This window comes from Silene latifolia, chromosome 4 (assembly GCF_048544455.1).
Source record: "Silene latifolia isolate original U9 population chromosome 4, ASM4854445v1, whole genome shotgun sequence".
Lineage (NCBI taxonomy): Eukaryota > Viridiplantae > Streptophyta > Magnoliopsida > Caryophyllales > Caryophyllaceae > Silene > Silene latifolia.
The window spans coordinates 3,113,498-3,132,147 of NC_133529.1; the positions used below are offsets into that span (position 1 = coordinate 3,113,498).

Consider the following 18,650-nt stretch of genomic DNA (forward strand, 5'->3'; position numbering starts at 1 on the left):
TTGCTTCAATGTCGACTAGCCTCATTTTATTTAATTATTTACATCAAAATTTGACTACCATCAACTATAATCGATTTAAAAGAGCTTTGAAATACTTAGCTCACTTCATGCAAACCAAAAATATAATTCCCTAAAACATAATTAAGCATTATAAAATTGATTTAAACATCCTAAATTGGCTTTTAACTAAACTTCACTAAACTTAACAATCCTAAACATCCTTAATTGGCTTTCAACTAAACTAAACAATTCTAAACATCCTAAATTGGCTTTCAATTACACTAAACAATCCTAATAATACTAAGCATCCTAAACTAATCATAATTAATCAAAACAATAACCATAAACCCTAATTAATCAAAAGTAAAATTAATTAAACAAACCTTATATTAATTAAGAGAAGGAGACAAAGGAAGGGAGCAGCGGCGGCAGGAAGGGGCGGCGACGGCGGCGGCGGCAGGAAGGGGCGGCGGCGGCGGCGGCAGAAAAAAAAAAGAGAAAGGGGAAAGGAGAAGAAAGGGGAAAGAAGAAGAAAGGGGAAAAGGGACAAGGGAAAGGAGAAATAGGAGTGATTTGGGAAATAGGGTGGTGGTAGGAGTGGTGGTGGTGGGAGTGGTGGTGGTCTTTTTTTGAGGGAGACGGAGTTTTGGGAGTGAGGGAGACGAAATAATTGATGAGCGATAGTGAAGGAGAAGGCTGATGCTGCAGCCCGTATAAAGAATTCCTGCGACGGATTTTCCGTCGCAAACTTAAAATAATATTAAATTATGCGACGGAATTTCCGTCGCAGGAATAAAAAAATATTATTTTTTCCAGCCTGTTTAGAGGTATACAGGTGGACACTTTAGAAAGTCTGCGACGGAAATTCCGTCGCAGGAAAAATATTATTTTAATGCAGCGACGGAATTTCCGTCGCAGACTTTAATATTATTTTAATATAGCGACGGAAATTCCGTCGCAGACCTTCCCGCCATGTCAGAAAATTTGGCGGTATGGGAAAATAGGCTGCAACGGAAAGTCCGTCGCAAGTCCGTCGCAGGTTATAAGGCCCGTCGCAGCGTCCGTCGCAGGTTTAAATTTGCTACGGATTATTATTCCGTCGCATCGTGTCCGTCGCATCGAGACGTTTTTTTTGTAGTGTATGCACGGTATTTATAGAGATTTACTTTTTAGTGTATTATTTATAGAATTTAAATTGACAATTCACTTATTTTTCATATTTCTCCTTAATATATTTTGATTAGAGAAATAAATAAAAATTTAAATCGTAAGAAGTAATAAAATGAGTATTTTTTTTATTTTTATTTTTGACCAAGAAATTAATGATTTTAATTTACAAATATCTACTAATAACATATTTTTTAGCTGCAAATTTTTATCATAAAAAGTCAAAGAATTTTAACAAATATTTACTAATACCACATTTTTTAGCCGCAACTTCTTATCATAAAAAGTCAATGAATTTTTATCAATAAGTTCTTTAAAAAAAGAGTTTCCTTATCCTAAACAGACCAGAGATAAATTTGTGCAGAATGTGAAATATTAAATGTTATAAATATTTAAATACAGAAGATTATATCCATTTATAACTTATCATGTCCACATCTATAGTATATGCTAAAAATACCAAGCACTATTCTAGGGAATACTCGTATGTTTTAGACGGGAAAAATTGAAGTTTCGCCTATTCATTTAGTAAATAGGGGATGGGGATAAGCAGCACAAGAGGCGCATAAATCAAATTACCCAACTACCTACATGATGCCACTGCGTAACCAAAATCCGAACATGAGGCACATAAACCAAATGTCGTCGTCTTTCTTTGAAAAGATACCTTACATGATACCAGGCCAGCATGGCAGCATCTTTGGATTATTGCACTGTAATTAAACAAGTGGATGAGGCCATAGGAAACTTCTTCAATGTCCTTTCTGCTAATGCCGGATCTACATAAAAACGTTGCATATCATCACCTTTGCTCTCGCGTTTACTTTTTTAAGTCGTCAGGGTCAAGTAGCGTTATTGACTGGGTTTAGGCTGTACACGGTGCATTGGCCGTGATAGTGAGTTAGGGTGAGGACCGGATACTAACTCGGGTGTGAAGCTGGTGATTTAAAAAAAGGCCAATGGTTGATTCCTCGGTTATGTTCTCTTGTGTTGGAGGGGGAGAATTGTTGGGTTAAAACATCCAACACAAGCTTTAATGAGAAAGTGTTACATTGCACATGTAACATTTGGTGATGTTAAATGTATCTTAATTCATTATTTAACATTACGTGAAAGTTGCTTGAACTTTTGGTGAAAACGAATGAATTATTTAATTCATTTGTTTTGTTAACATAGCATGATTTATGATTTTATAATCTAACGTTATTTTACGTAACTATATAAAGGATGGAAAATCCTTTGGAAAAGGTATCTCACAACATATATCAAACAAGGTGACTTAGCTTGGTAGAAAATAGCAAGTCGGGTTTGAGGGTGAGACCGTGAGGGTGAGACCGTGAGAGGCAGTACAACGGGTGTTTTTATACAATAATTTAGGAGGTTACTCTAGGGGTGATATTAGTGGCATTGACTAATATTACTGGAGGGCTAGAGGTTGTTATCTTATATTATTGTGGGTTTCGAATTGGTGTTAATTCGGGACAGTTACGTTGTACTGGTACTATTATTATAGTGGATTCTAGTCGATTTGGCTTGTGGGTTTTACTTCCGGTTTGGAAGGTTTTACCCTGGGTTTGACCCTAAAATACCGTCTCATCTTATTATTGCTTACATTTATTTACTTTTACGGTTTACTTGTCGATTGGTTGCTAACGTTGCGCGTGAGAGATTGGCGCTTATTTTCCAACACATGGCACAAGCCGTGGTACAAATAACAAAAACCCTAATAATCAAGCTAGTCTTAAGATGAAAATATTCATTTTAATGGTAAAACGCATCCAAATACTTTCGATTGACGATAATAACACAAACTTTTTGCTATTACCTAGACAACTACCCTTCTCATATGATATCTATTTGTATTCGTTTTACTATTAAAATGGGTATTCCCGTCTTAAACAAGAATACGTGCTAATATATAACTTCTCGTGAGGGTAGTATTTTTATGGGTAACAGTAACAAAAACGACAATCAGAGTGGAACAAAAAACAGAGATAAATAAGAGAGAATTGAATTAGAGAAGAGGTACATACAGATGATGAGGAGGAGCAAAGAAGGGATGAGATCCTGAGAGTAAAGAGTTGTGAAAGAGTATAGACTGCCTTTTTTATGTTGTTTTAAGGGGCTTTTTTTCCACTAATTATTGTGCAAGACCTTTACATTATCCCTGACCCTGACTAATTTAAAATAATAAAGCGGAAACCCTAATTAACGCGAGATAATTTGACTCGACCTGAACGTTTATTTTTACAAAGTGCAAACTGAGTGTTATCCCCGACTAATTTGATAATAATAGACCCAAAATGACTTGAACTTGAAATGACTCAACCTCACCCGAATTCTTACAAATCCGAAAATAACCTGACCCGAACTCCATCCGATTGATTGTTTTACATGTCAACTACTATCGATTTCATTTATCGCCACCATCCGAGAGAAAATTATCCTCCATCATATTAAAGCTCAAATCGCTCATCGTGTTGTAAATCAGCTAGTGTATATCATTGTTCAAAGATCTTTGGAGCGGTCTCAACGTCCATCAACCTTCCCGTTCAACTACTGAGTGTACTAGAATACAATTAGTCTCATTGTAGACGGGTATATCCGTCTAAAGATGTAGACGGGTCAAATAAATATACAGCAAGAATATTGTTGCACATATGGATTATTGCACTATAATTAAACAAGTGGATGAGGCCATAGGTAACTTCTTCAATGTGCTTTCGGGTAGTATAGTCTTATCTTTGCGTTTGCATATAATTAATAATTCCTCTAACGCTGGTGCATTTTCCAGGAGAAAACGGATCAACTCGACTTCCCGTATTGTGCCACGGTATTTCTTGATGACGATTCTTTTTAGGTGCGGCTTGCAACAGTAAGGGCTTACTTGATTTTTTCTGTAAAACCAGCGCTCCGATTCAGCAATAAGTTCATCATGATCAGGTACATATACATACATGGGGTCGATTCCCTGCAAAGATAACATATGATAAACATGATATATGTACGAGAGTTATTTTACGACTCAAGGAACATAGAAGACGAGCAAATGAGAATACTGACCTCACGGAATTCAAGTACTTCCAAGATAGGTGAACGCATAAGAAATACAAACAAGACCGTATCCCATTTACTGCTTGAATTAGTATCTACCTCCAAACGCTTAAGGTTATGAAAAGTCGGGAGTTGATTTTCCAAGTCTTCATAATCCAACAACTTCATGCACACAATAGCAAAGACACAATCACATAAAACAGATAAAATACAATAACATGGTTCGGTCTTCCTATAACGAGTCAGGGGTCAGGTGGATGTATGTAGTCTTACTCACAAATACTATTCTACAACCAGTTGTATAATAACATTGTACAACCGCACAAAGTTGCCGGGCTCTAACACAAAGTTGTTGAGCTATTTTACAAGTTATTGAGCTATTTTGCGAAGTTATTGAGCTTAATAATTATTCTGGTAAGCTCAATAACTTTATACCATAGCTCAATAATTTTGTTAATAGAGCTCGACAACTTTGTAACAAAGTTCAGTTACATTGACTAAGTTGTATATACAACCAGTTGTATAATACATTAACTAACTGCATAGACTGAATTCATCAAATTTGAAATTATGAAGTAAATAAAAAACCAAAAGTAAGAGGTCAAGAGATCAACTAAACCTCGAGACAAGAGAAGAACAAACTTAAACGTTGAACATTACACACAGCTCTCAAAAGGGTATGTATACTCCGAAAATTTCCATCAGCCGTCCCTGAATCGCAATAAACATTGATTGAAGCTTGGACGGGAGCCTTCATGCTTGCGACGGAGTAGTGAAGAGCTAACTTGTCTTCGTATTCAAAATACTGCAAATTAGGAGTATCAATACTCACAAGGTCACCTGGGTCTTCAAATTGGAGATTCTTATTCATAGATAGCACCAATTTCTCGAGCAATGGTGAAGATATGGTCACCGATTTCCCATACTCCCACCAACAATCCATATCAAGCTCTTTAAGTAAAGGACAATTTGAAAGTAGCCTACCCACAAAGTCATCCTCGAGTATGAGAACTGAACGGAGTTGGAGTACTTTCAAGTTCGGTAACCTAAAGGATGGCATACTAGAAACTAGTTCAAAATCAAGATTTGTGTCGAGTTTCAACACCTCCAATGTCTCATAAGTGAAAAACGCCGAGGGTAGCTTTTCCGGCTCCCTCACATGAATGCGTAGGTCAATCTCTCTAACACCACAACGACTTAATGGAAAGCATATCCATGAATTAAGCTTGGTGGGTTCCAAATCGGGGAAACAATGTTTGCCACATTCTCTCGACCAACGATGATAGTGAAAGGACTTAATCATCAAATCCCCACCAAATCCAAGTCTAAACTTGCTAAGATGAGGAGACCGGGATTTCGAGAGTATAGTATCCACAAATGTCTTAAAAATTTGAAACCGCTCAATTAATTGGGGATTTTTCCTAGCACAATAAGATATGGGTGAATCTTCAAAATCAAGGGTTGTTAAATACATAAAAGCGCTCCTCATCTTCTTCGAAGAGAGGCTCGCGATAGCAGCATCCTTGGTCGGAAGTGATGAAAGTATTTGACATATCAATTCATCCGGTAAACTACTTAACCGATCTCTACAACATTTTTTCAAGCTGAAATCCATATTTGTCTGTCCTGGATCACAAAATAGAAAAAAAAAAAAGTAGTCTCATTGATTCTAATGATCTCAATCAAATTTAAGAAACGTTTCATAATATGGAAGCAGAAAAAACCAGAATTTTAAAAGCTCAGTCACATTTTTTATTCCTTTCCTTAAAATAACTAAACTAACATCATCTAGAATCTACGCCGCTAAAAGTCATAAGCTAAGTGATGGACAACGACGATAAATGTTTATGCAGCTAAATTTGAAGGGTAAAACAGGTAAAGACATCAACGCGGCTATTTTGGGATTGGCAATGGTGCATCAAATGGGCGCACGTTCAGTGATTTTGGAATCCGACTCTTTGCATCTCATTACAGCTCTCAAATTGAAAAAGGTTTTAACAAGTATTTTGGCAATGTTGTCTGGCAAATTGTAGATTTAAGTCCTACTTTTGATGCCTTTTCTCTTAACAAAGTTAAGAGAAGTGGTAATGAGACAGCTCATTGTGCGCCTCTAAAATTCCCGACTCGTGTTTGGGTTGATATGTACCCTCACGTGGTAGCTTATGTGGTTGCGACTCTTGCGAGTTTGCGACTGATGTAATTTCCAAATTTGCTCCTCCAAGCTTAATCAAAATCTATTCATAATAGACAAGATTTGGAGGGAAATTGTATCCAAATATCCACACATCATTCCCCCTCCCCTTCCCTTCTCTCCCTTTCCCTTCCCTCTTTCCCCCTCCCCTCACTTTCCCTCCACTTTTGCTATCCAAACACAACCGAAAAGAAACAAACCCTTTTTTTAGATAGAGGATATATGGTGGAACACAAATTCTCATTTGTGATGGACTTATCCGTCGCAAGCTTGTGACGGGTCAAATACTATCCACATGGGGAGATAAGACAAAAAGCAAAGTGCCTAGAGGGTAGCATTCTGTTTTGTCTTATCTACCTATGTGGGTAGTATTTGACCCGTCGCAAGCTTATGACGGATATACCCGTCACAAGGGAGACTTGCTGATGATGGAAAGGGGGTAAGGAATTTGAACAATTCTCTTTGATTGGGTTGCAAATTGGAGATGGAGGGATTAGAGGGAATGGAAAAGTCCATCCTCTTAATCCTCCAACAAAGGAAAGATTTGTCGGGAAAACTCCCACCCACTATTCCGCTCCCCTCTCATTCCTTCCCTTTCCCTTCCCTCCTTCCCCCTCTATATTTTGTATCCAAACAAGCCCTAAAAGAGACGGTATCAAAACACAAACCCCTAAAATATTAATACCCTGTCCCAATAAACAGTTGTTTATGTTTGCTTTATTTTTTGACGGGAAAATAAAACAAACTTAAACTATTGATTGGGACGGAGGTAGTAACTTCGCGTGTGGCCGTGTGGGTGGTAATCTTTGTGAGTAACAGTTACAAAAACGACAATCAGAGAAGAACAAAAATACAGAGATAAATAAGAGAGACATCACAAAGGCAGACGAGACGAGGTACTTACCAATGACGAGGAGGAGCAGATAACTAGACAAAGGATGAAAGTTAAGATTAGTTAAGGATTAAGAGTTAAGACTGCCTTTTTATGCAAATTGGGCGGTTTGAGCCGAGTTTTAACTGATCTCGGAAAACAATTACTCATATCATCATGTTGTTTTACTCCCAAGTCCGTAAATGATACGGAATTCAATAATCAATCAATCAATCAATACTATATATTAAATTCAGAAACCAAGGGACTTCAATGTAATTAAAGAAAATTATACAAAATAATTATACTATATAGTTTTAAATCACCAGCACCGTGTGATGGACCCGATTAAGGGATCTCAATGCAAATATCATATAGTTTGGGTTAAAATTAAATTATATAGAAACTTGGTAATTTTTCTAAACATGGTATTAATTATTATCATCATAAAATTATATATTAAATTTAAAATCTATGCAAGTTTATTAAACTTTATAGTTTATTAGATGTATAGAGATGTTAATTATTTAACATACAAAAATATAATATAAGTAAGTTATAAATAATTCAAGTTAGATTCCATAATATATAATATTGCATAATTCTTTCGATTTGATTTAATGCATATATGTAATACATTTATATAAATATATAATTCTCTTAAAATTGCATGCCTACGTAGTAAAAGTAATTTCATCAGTAAAGAAAAAAAATTGTAGTAACATTGGATATAGTTATATGATAGTAATCACTAATTTGAATAGTAAAAGTAACAATATTATCAGCGAGATTAGTGAAATGGTAGAAACAACAACGGGAGTGGTGAAATAATCAATATTAATGTGGCAATAGTGAAAGTAACAATAATTACGGCGGGAGTAGTGAAATTATCAATATTAATGTGGCAGTAGTGACAGTAACAATAATTACGGCGGAAGTAGTGAAAGTAACAATGATTACGGGCAAGTAGTGAAATGTTATTACTATTGTTTCATTAATAAGAGTAAAATATTAATAGCGGGAGTAATGAATTTGTCTCAAAATTTATTTCATCGTAATTTTAGGATATGTCATAGAAAAATATATTAATGATAAATTTATAAGTTATGGAACTTTAAGTAATTTTATTTAATGAAAAAAAAAATTTAATGGTAAGTAGAGGTAGCCCGGGCGAAGCCGGGCACCAATACTAGTTCTAATATAAAACCATTTTATATAAGTGTTTTTATAAAATCAAGTTATCTAAATAATCCACTAAAATAACTTTTACTAATCATTGCTGTACTTTTCACGATAAGGGCGTTAATAAGGTCCACCCATTAAAGACACTGATACTCCGTATATACTTAGGGTCGGATCTAGCCCAGTGAATCGGCTCAGTGAGTTTGGCCAGCCAAAGGAACGGGTCAGCTCGGCCAGACCCGCCACACGAGCTCCTTTTGGCTGCCCCACTCCTGGCCATGTAAGGCCTGCCCAATACACGGATGGGTTCGGGTTCCATATATCTAGCCTGACCCGTCTCTGACCCGTTATTTTGAGAAAAATTAAAAAATATATATATGTGTGTGAGGCCCGCCTTTGGCTTGGGTTTTACATTATCCAGCACGACCCCGCCCGGCCTAGCCCGCATCTCCCATGGGCCGATTCAGGGCCTAGCTGGGTGAGTCGTCCCGCCCCCGGTCAGACCAGCCCGAGCACAGCCCTACTAGGCTACTACACACATAGGGAGGGATTGAGAGAATCAAATTGGCCCGATGTTCGAATGTAAAATGGGCAAGTTTAGGAAAATCAGCGCATCTATTTCATGTATTTTACCAATTCTTTATAAAAAGAGATTAAACATCGTATTATTACAACAACAGGTCTCTCTTCATACGGCCATTTCTGCTTAAGTCTTCAGACAGGTTATATGTGACTATTTTATGGTCAAATATGACTATTTAAAAATGGTCTTTTTTAGGTCAAAATGTGATCATTTTAAAACGGTCACCTATGACCCATCTGAAGTCTTAAGGCTTCAGACGAAAATGACCGTTTGAAATGAGAATTTGTGTAATTACAATTAATATATCTTATCTTATATTTTAAAAAAATCCGTATTATTTTTTATCTAGAACTTAATTTATATTAATCGTAAATACATTTATAAGTTATAACTATTACGGAGTATCAAAAGAAAATCGGGGAAGTGGTGATTGACCCCCATAACTTTGTGCAATTGTGAAATTAACCCCCATAACTTTCAATTAGAGTAATTTGGCCCATAACTTACCTAATAAGTGAAATTAAACCCCTTTATCAAAATCTCACGATAAATTCAATTTATCATATCAAAAAAGTAAAAATGGTTATGTTTTTATAAAAAATACAAAATAAAAGTTTACAAAAAATAAATTAAAAAAAAAAGCATAAATTAGATAAAAAATTAAAAATACTTTACGATAATCAAACAATTATTATTTTTATATAAAGTACATATTTTTCAAAAATTTTTACAATTTTTGTAAAAAAATTTCAATTGCAAAATATTTTGTTAGGTAGTTGTATTAAAATTAAAAGTCGGAATAAAATATTTTCATGACAAAAAATATAAACAATATAATAAAAGGGCAAACCAATATTCAAAATACTCTATTTTTCAACATTTCAAAAAAATTCACAAAAAATTGTTAATTGTTTTTTTTTTTTCAAAAAATCATACCGAATACATACGTATGTAAAAAAATTAAAAAAATATTTTGCAATTGAATTTTTTTTTACAAAAATAGCAAAAACAAATTGAAAAATCTGTGCTTTATATAAAAATAATAAATTGTTTGATTTTTGTAAAGTATTTTTAATTTTTTCTATCTAATTTATGCTATTTTTTTTTTTTGTATTTTCATAAAAACATAATCATTTTTAATTTTTTGATATAATAAATTGAATTTCTCGTGAGATTTTGATAAAGGGGTTTAATTTCACTTATTATGTAAGTTATGGGACCAAATTACTCCAATTGAAAGTTGTGGGGGTTAATTTCACAATTGCACAAAGTTATGGGGGTCAATCACCACTTCCCCGAAAATCAAATTATGGGAAATTCCAACTTATAACCCTCTTGTATGGAGTAGTTGGTGATCAAACTACCCCTAAAAACATTCTTAAAATAAAATGGTAAATAAATGACTAAGACATCCAATATTGGATAACAAGTGAACTCTCATTTTAGTATATTTTTGATTGATTTTTATTTATTAATTAATGATGTTTTATCACAATCAAATTGAAAAGTATATGAAATATTAAACCTTTTTTTAATTTACAATATTGATATTGATCCGACTTGAACTGTACCTATTCGAAATATCACAAATCGATTAAAGTGACTAACCGAAATGAACCGATCGAAATCAAACAGAAACTAAGATTAGCCCTATTGAAATTGAACCGAATGATCTACTTGCAAAGTCTACGGGTTATACGAAGTATTTGAGCATTGTATTCCTTATAATTGTAAAAAAATAAAATTAAAATTAAAATTAATTTTTTTCAAATTGATTGGCAAAGCATGAAACAAGGCTGCTTGGCGCACTTGACTGACAGTGACCTTTATATAAATGGAAGTCTTATACTTCTAGAGTCTAGACGAAGAATGTCGGGCATAAAACATGGAAAACAATTACTCCAATATTCCTACTATCTTGAATTACTCAAAACCGTATTTCCCAATTCCATTTTATTTTAATTTTAATTGAATTGAATTGAATTTATTTCTCTGTAAATTTTTACTATAAGAAAACCATCTTCATTCGAAAACAATCTTGCTAGTATATTTACGTACAATTGTAGACCTTATTCGAAAATACAAGTCCTTTAACTAAGATGGTGTGTCTTTATGACTTTATTTGACCTGTTTCAATTTTAAGACGGATGACCGGTAAATCGGACCGACCTGGACCGGCAGGTCCGGTCTTAACCGAATACAAACTAGTCCGGTCTCCAATCCGGTCCAAGTAAAAAATTAACCTCAAATAACCTTTAAAATTGGATCAGGTCCAAACTCGGAAAAACCCGGACCCAAAGGGTTCTGGTCCGGTTCGGGTCCCCACCTAATTGATGTGGTCCACTCACCTAACCGGTTCGGTCTCCAGTTTTGGGGTAAGGGGTTGTCCGGTCCACGATTCTTTGCGGTCCGGTTCTAGACCGGTGAACATGCCTACCAAAAATGTCTTAACATAATGGGTATTGGGTAAGATGAAAAAGAAAGATATATGTAAGACGGTTTAAAAAAAAAAATTGTCTCAAGTTTGAAGTTATCTCAATAATGAGGGGCGGCGATGTATATTTTAGAGGCCACATTTCAAATATAAAGTTAAGACCTGACATATGTTTAAGAAACAAGGTACTTTAAAACGAATTTTGATATAAAATCTACTCGTAACTATTACTGTTGATTGAGTGGAAGTGGATATGAGGGCTCGAGTTGATAAACCTATAACTTATTTTGTATTGGGTTTGTTTGAGAAGTGGCCTCGATGTAGTTTCAACTTCGAGGCAAAAAAAAAAAAACCGCCTTTAATATCAGCATACACACATAAAACTCACTTAAAAAATAAGAAAATTTGCTCATTTCACCTTTTTTTCAAGTTTTTAATTGTTTATTTATTTAAATTCAAGCATATTATGTTAGAAAATGTAGATATAGGACAACCAAAAAAAACCCGTAAATAATTAATCCACAAATATTTATGTAAAACGATATTACACAAGTTTATTATAAGATGACTATTTTAATAATTACCTTCACTCTTTAATACTATGTACTCTTACGGAGCAATTACGTAAAACCTTTTTATACAAGACTAACCGTAAATAATCGGGACAATGTTAGATTCTGTTTGGCAAAACTACCTGAAAAGGTAGCTGAAAACTGAAAAGCTAACTGAAAGATGAAAAGGTAACTGATAAGGTAGCTGAAAATTAGGAGCTGATAAGGTAACTGATTATATAAAAATGTGTTTGACAAATCAGCTGAAAAGGTAGAGTTGATTTTGGTAAAATGACGTAAAAGGATATGAAAATTATTTAATATTATAGAATAAAGGGGTAAAAAATGGAAAATAAGTCATTTCAGGTACCTGATTTCTCAAATGCTACCTGAGGTAGCATTTCATTTCAGGTACCTTATTTGACCAAATAAGCTATTTGCCAAACACTTGCAAAAAATTCAGGTATCTGAAATTTTGTCAAATAAATTACTTTTTTCAAATAAATTAACTGAAGTATCGTGCTAAACGGAGCCTTAATTTCACAAAAGACCAACTAATAATGAGTAGTGTGGCAAAAATCCAAAGAAATAACTGAAAAAAGAAAAAATTCGTTGGTGGAAGGAGAGAGAGAAAAGCAAGTTCGAAAGATAAAGCAAGGGTAGTTCCTCTCTCCTCCACTTTCCCCTTTCCCCTTTTTCTCTCTCTTCTTCTTCTCTCTTTCTCTCTCTAGGTCACTCGTCTTCTCTCCTTTTCTCTTCGCTTCGCTCATCTTCGTACTATTACGCTCTATGGACGCCGCAATTATCTACTGCTCATTTCGCCGATGATTTTCTCTTTTCTTTGGTAATCATCTCTGTTTTTCTTCGATTTTTTTGCTAATTTTTATGATTTTTTGTGCTTCGATTGATTGCTTTTTACTGCTGATATGAAGAAAATACCTAATTTTAGCTGAAAAATGAGGTGAAATGCTGATTTTTTTGAGGAATCATTGTTTATTTTCGAGGATTTTGTTGCTTGAGCTTAGCGTAGGTTTTTGTGCTATCGATTGATCGGTTTTTATTGCTTATAATGAGTAAATTCCGTAATTTTAGCTGAAAAATGATGTGAAATGCTGATTTTTGGAGGAATCGTTGTTTATTTTCGAGGAAGTCGTTGGTTGAGCTTAGTATAGTTTAATTTCTTTTGTTATACAGTTCTAGATCTGGATATTTTGCTCTTTTTGTTTAATTTTTAGCATGTTTTAGTTTATAAATGTTTTTGTTGAGCTAATTTTTGTGTTGTAATATATTTTGTTTGATTTATTATGTATAGGTTTCTTGTAGATCTAATTGCTGCCTGAAATAGTTTTAAAGGAGTAAGTTCTTTATACTGCATCTTAATTATTTGTTGTATTTTTCTTTTTCCGTTTGCTATCGTTGTCCGTCTGTGTGTTTTAATTCATATTTTTTGCAGATTGTAGATAATGTATGTTGATAGTGACTTCAATAATCGATATGCTGTGAGCTAAATGTTGCATGAGCTCGTTGTAGCAATTCGATTTATCTTTGTGCCTAGTATGAAATGGAATTTGTACTGGCTACGGAGTACTAGTATCTGTGATTTGACTAAATAGCGGATTTTTTTTCCCTTTCTCTGTGGAATGGTATTTGATCGGAGTTGGTAAAACTGTAGATAACTAGGGTATTAGGACATTATTAGGGTTTGTATAGGCACCATAAAATGAGTCAGGACAAAGGATTATTTTGTCACCGTGTGATTGAAGTTTTTCATTAACTTCCTCTCAACTTAAATAAGGTGTGTAATGCGGATTAAAATGTTGTCGTAGGATCACTGACAATTATTTAATGTTGGTAGGCACCATTGCACCTATAATCCTATATCTCGTAGTGTGATTAGTCTAGTTAATGTGTGTTGGTGGTCCATTGGTGTCTGTGTGATTGAAGTTCCATTAACTTCCTCTTAACTTAAATAAGGTGTGCAATGCGGATTAAAAAGTTGTAGTAGGATCACTGGCAATTATTTAATGTTGGTAGGCACCATTGCACCTATAATCCTGCATCTCGTAGTGTGATTAGTCTAGTTAATGTGTGTTGGTGGTCCATTGGTGTCTGGTAGAGTAGTATAGTTCGCTTATAACGTTCGGGTAGTTTATTATGTGGATAGGTTGTTTTCAGAATATTGTTATCTCATAAATGATCATCAGTGCCACATAGGATGGAAATGGATTACAATACATTACGGTGTACGGAACTAAAACATGGGACCCGCATGGGTGAACCTAATACGCCTTTATGTTAATGCCTGCAGTACTACTCAAGTACACAGGCCTTTACTTGTTAAATTTCCTATTTTCCTTATCAAGTGTTGCTGGTTTTTCAGTCTGTCTTGCAATGGAAGATACCAAGTCTGTTTCGATACTGATAGACTCTACTACTTCAAAGATACAACAACTTCAGAAAGCATTTGCTGAGCTCGAAAGTAACCGAGCTGTTACCCTTAATCTCAAATGGAAGGAGCTGGAAGCCCATTTTCATGGTTTGGAGAAGTCACTGAAGAGACGGTTTCATGAGTTGGAAGATCAGGAGAAGGAATATGAGACTAAGACTGTGAAAGCACAAGAGATACTTGAGGAACGTAAAGCTGATGTTGTGGCCAAGGAGGAGGCTTCATTGGAGAGGCTGCAAGAGAAGAGGGATGCTGCTGTATTTGCTATTGCAATTGCTAGAGACAAACAAAGGAAGGTGTCATGTGAAGAACATTCTGTAGTCAGTAGTGAGAGCCAAGGGGGAACTATAATGGAGGAGACCCCGACTAACTCTATGATGTCTGAGATCACTACTGAGGACATAAATGGGACGGTTGAAGATGAAAGCCCAGAAGTACAGTCAGCTGAAAATGGAAAGGAAGAAGTGATGTCTTATCCCGAGCTAGTGAAATTGTGTGAAGAAATGAATGCAGAGGGCCTTCACAATTTTATATCTGACAATCGCAAGAACCTTGCATCAATGAGGGAGGAGATACCTCAGGCATTGAATGCTGCCGCTGACCCTGCTTGCTTGGTTTTGAACTCCCTGAGTAACTTTTATCGTGATGACGTTACAAACTCGGATGCAAAGAAGGATTCAAACCTTTTGGGTCTTCGTCGAACCTGCATCATGCTGATGGAGTGTCTTAGCCTTTTGCTTATGAGCATGGATGAAGGCACTGTTTCTAGCTTGATCACACAAGAGATCAAAGCACGAGCAAAAGCTATTGCTGAAGCATGGAAGCCAAAACTCAATGAACTTGACATGGAGGCTGGAAGTGGAAACTCATTGGAAGCACATGCATTTTTACAACTTCTTGATACATTTGGTGTTGCATCTGATTTCGATATGGAAGAACTTATCAAACTTGTTCCTTTGGTTTCACGCCGTCGGCAAGCTGCTGATCTCTGCCGCTCTCTTGGGTTATCTGACAAAATGCCTGGTATGTCTTATTTTCCTTTTAAATAAGCTCATTTCTCACTGAAGCAACTATAAAGCGTTTACTCCTGTTAAATACCCCATGTGAGTGTGACAGAAAATGACAAGTATAAGAATGTAATATCCGCCGATCTCTTCTGTTTGGATAAGAGATCTTAATATTTCTGAAATATTGCAACATATTGTTTGTCCTTTTGCGGGTAAGAGGTAGCTGCTTTGTAGATGATGCGGCAGAAATTTCAAAGAGGTTTTGCGTAATTTTCCTTTGTAGTCTGCAGATGTCGGCATCAGCTGTTTTAATGTGTTTCTGCTTTGTGTTGACACAAAGTTATTGGCGTTTTCAGGTGTCATTGAAGTGCTGATCAATGGCGGCAGGCAAATTGACGCTGTAAACCTGGCCTTCCAATTTGATTTGACCGAGAAGTTTCCACCTGTGCCTCTGCTGCAGTCCCATTTGAATGAGGCAAAAAAAGTTGCATCGCCTGCCAAACCTGGAAGTGTATCACATGCGGCTTCCATCGCTCAGGTCCCTTTCTTTCTCACAAGTATTTTATGCCCATTCTTATCTTCTATTTTTCGCTGTATCACTCTTTCCATGTGTACTAAAGAATCGCACTAGCTCTGATGATGCATTATATGTAAAGACAGGAATAATCACCAGGTAAAACTGCATACATCCGACCTTCCTTACCTTGCCAGCCTTTTAATGTGCAGAGGTAGCACTGTTGTGAGTTCTATTACTTTATATTAAGAACGTGAGTTTTTACAAGGTCAGCGCAAGGGTAAGATCACATACATCGGAGTAACCGACTTCATTACCTCGTAGAATGTGAATTATACTAGTGAACTCAAGAATGCTCTTGTTTTTTTTTTTTTTTTTTTTTTTTTTTTTTTTTTACTGTGTGTTAAGAATTTGAATTTGAACATTGAGGGCATACTATTTGAATGGATTTCACAACCAGTAAGTCGATTAAATTTACTTAAAACAATGTAGCAATCTTGGATGTCCCTTTTTTTCGCAGTTTCAATCTTGGGATTGTGCACACACTTTCAATCACCCACTCTTTGATGTAAAGTTTCTGTTTACGCATGACTTTTACCGTTAGTTTACCTGACTTAGTTCTATCGTGCTGTAGAATTGCGACGTTGGTGAACGAGAACTTGGTGCTTTAAAGGCTGTGATCAAATGTGTCGAAGAACACAAACTTGAAGGACAATTCCCGGTGGACTCCCTAATCAAACGCATGCTGCTTCTCGAGAAGGCCAAAGCAGACAAGAAACGGGCCACAGAAGTTACCAAACCTCAGTCCAAAAGGCCCAGAGCTACCAACGCTGGGTTTGTTCCTCGCATCAATAATGTCGCTCCAAACAGTTCCCCGTATGCTGCTAGGCCTACTGACAGGTACCATCACCAGTACGTCTTCGACAACAGACCCTACATGTACACTGCTGGGCCCACTGACAATCACCGTCCTCCCGTCATGGGTGCTCCTGCTTATGGCTTTCCTCCTCCTCCTCCTCCTGGTCATGGTAACTATTACACTAGCTGGTACTGATGCTAATCGGTGACTTCCATGATCAGCGTATTTTAACTGCTAGCTGTTAACCCTTTCAAGTTGGGCAATGTATGGGTAATTTTAGTATGTAGGCAGGAAAAGACTGAGATAATGGAAGGTTTAAGGAAAAAAAACAACGTTTAGTGTTCTAGACATTTTCAATTCCGATGTATAATGAGACCGTTTAATCCTCTAATATATGAACTGTGTTTTCTATTGTTAATTTTGTTTTTAAGTTTCGTCACAAGCTAAGGTCTCTGTTGGATCTCCGATTTTGGTCATGCTGTTGGATACTTGGATGGTTTGCCATTCGTTTGAATGCGGCTTGAAGACTGTGATGTTTGATGAAAAATAATTTATAGGTAAGATTGCACCTTCCATGATCCATCACCCTTGCCTCGTCACTGCGTTGGATGGGTTACATGGGTTACGGGATCTCAAACCGATTTCCATATTTAAAGAGATGGGGTTTGGTCATGATGCGGCATTAATGAACCGGATTTTGGTCGAGGATTGATGACCCATAAAGGTGACATGAAAGTGAATCTAATGTTGGATGATCTGTTTGTTAGGTCTTCTTTAAATTTGGCTTTGTTGCACTAGTTTTGCTAGGCGGGCTTTTAGTGCAACCTAGTCCAATAGCTTGTTTTGTAACTTTTGGGTATTATAATCACCCTTTTTCTCTCTGAAAAAAAAAAAAAAAAAAAAAAAAAAAAAAAAAAAAAAAAAAAAAGTTGCTCTATGAAATTTCGACTTATTGGAATAGTAATTTCAACATGTACGACTTTCTCTAACGATCCACCACTAGTACGACTGTACGAGTGTATAACCCGCACAAATCACCTCTAATCCCCTCCAACGCCAAAATTAAATCAACCACCTAACTCAACCTAAATTTACCCTCCTTCGAATTCGCAAGACAATGTACTCCGTAAAGTAATTAAGAAAAATGGTAACTTTTCAATACAAAATTACAAGGCAAGTTTTCTAAATTTTTCGAAAGAACTTGAAGCCTCTTGGTTAGGCAAACTTGATTTCGAACCCATCAAGTTATTAATCTCCTCTAGAGGCAAACATCGAGCAGGGTCGGGCCGAGTTTGTCTCGGATTGCCCACTGAGCTTAATCTCCTAGATCTTGAATTGGTCTAATTAAGGAGGCATGACAGGTTAGGTTAGCTCTGACCGACCCTCAACTAATTTGTGATTGGCCGGTCCAAACCACGCAAAATTTTTCATTTTTTATACTTTTGTTTTTCAGCATTAGGGCAGGTTAAGGCTTAGACCGTCCTGGCCTCCTTGGTATGGAGTGTGGACATGCCGTTTCATAAATTTTTGTTGGTTACCCATAAGTACTTAGATCAACTGATAAGAGGTTGTTCTAACTTAACCAGGTGTCTTGTGTTCGAGCCCTGAGAATGCAGCAGTGTTAAAACTCACGAAGGAGAGCTTTACCGCCCTAGTGCTCATACCCTGCTCGAATCCGGTTTATTACACCAAAAAAATACTTTTTTATGGATTTTTTTACGATGTACCTTTTTATTTTTACCGATACCATTCCAGTTTTCGAAAGCCCACGCGTAAAAATTTCGGAAAAAC

General features: G+C 35.9%; 2 protein-coding genes across 4 annotated transcripts; one reads left to right on the top strand and one right to left on the bottom strand.

The window, feature by feature from the left end:
- Window positions 1–3,832: 3,832 nt before the first annotated feature.
- Window positions 3,833–7,333, bottom strand: LOC141653912 (F-box/LRR-repeat protein At3g58900-like). The gene is made up of 4 exons (XM_074461779.1): window positions 7,317–7,333; window positions 4,841–5,847; window positions 4,231–4,461; window positions 3,833–4,138 (listed from the first exon to the last, which is right to left on the bottom strand). Exons 2-4 carry the CDS (start codon window positions 5,834–5,836, stop codon window positions 3,833–3,835), a joined length of 1,533 nt encoding a protein of 510 aa, XP_074317880.1. The 5' UTR covers window positions 5,837–5,847; window positions 7,317–7,333.
- A 5,234-nt stretch (window positions 7,334–12,567) lies between these two features.
- LOC141652579 (FRIGIDA-like protein 3) lies at window positions 12,568–17,277 on the top strand. 3 transcript variants are annotated; one of them, XM_074460110.1, is made up of 5 exons: window positions 12,568–12,877; window positions 13,346–13,388; window positions 14,414–15,502; window positions 15,843–16,024; window positions 16,635–17,277. In XM_074460110.1, exons 3-5 carry the CDS (start codon window positions 14,425–14,427, stop codon window positions 17,052–17,054), a joined length of 1,680 nt encoding a protein of 559 aa, XP_074316211.1. In that variant the 5' UTR covers window positions 12,568–12,877; window positions 13,346–13,388; window positions 14,414–14,424; the 3' UTR covers window positions 17,055–17,277. The 3 variants fall into 3 exon arrangements, with proteins under 3 accessions (XP_074316211.1, XP_074316212.1, XP_074316209.1); XM_074460108.1 differs by having other exon boundaries at window positions 12,655–12,877; window positions 13,346–13,922; window positions 14,101–15,502; XM_074460111.1 differs by lacking the exon at window positions 13,346–13,388 and having other exon boundaries at window positions 12,570–12,877.
- Window positions 17,278–18,650: the final 1,373 nt, after the last annotated feature.

What these genes read in the sequence shown, in the direction of transcription:
- LOC141653912 (XM_074461779.1), bottom strand. Translation starts at nt 5,836, where the DNA reads ATGGATTTCAGCTTGAAAAAATGTTGTAGAGATCGGTTAAGTAGTTTA. An exon ending in TGTTCTTCTCTTGTCTCGAG is followed by an intron (nt 4,462 to 4,840) that starts GTTTAGTTGATC and finishes TGACCCCTGACT; the next exon opens with CGTTATAGGAAGACCGAACC. An exon ending in AAGTACTTGAATTCCGTGAG is followed by an intron (nt 4,139 to 4,230) that starts GTCAGTATTCTC and finishes TTATCTTTGCAG; the next exon opens with GGAATCGACCCCATGTATGT.
- LOC141652579 (XM_074460108.1), top strand. Translation starts at nt 14,326, where the DNA reads ATGTTAATGCCTGCAGTACTACTCAAGTACACAGGCCTTTACTTGTTA. An exon ending in GTTATCTGACAAAATGCCTG is followed by an intron (nt 15,503 to 15,842) that starts GTATGTCTTATT and finishes TGGCGTTTTCAG; the next exon opens with GTGTCATTGAAGTGCTGATC. An exon ending in ATGCGGCTTCCATCGCTCAG is followed by an intron (nt 16,025 to 16,634) that starts GTCCCTTTCTTT and finishes ATCGTGCTGTAG; the next exon opens with AATTGCGACGTTGGTGAACG.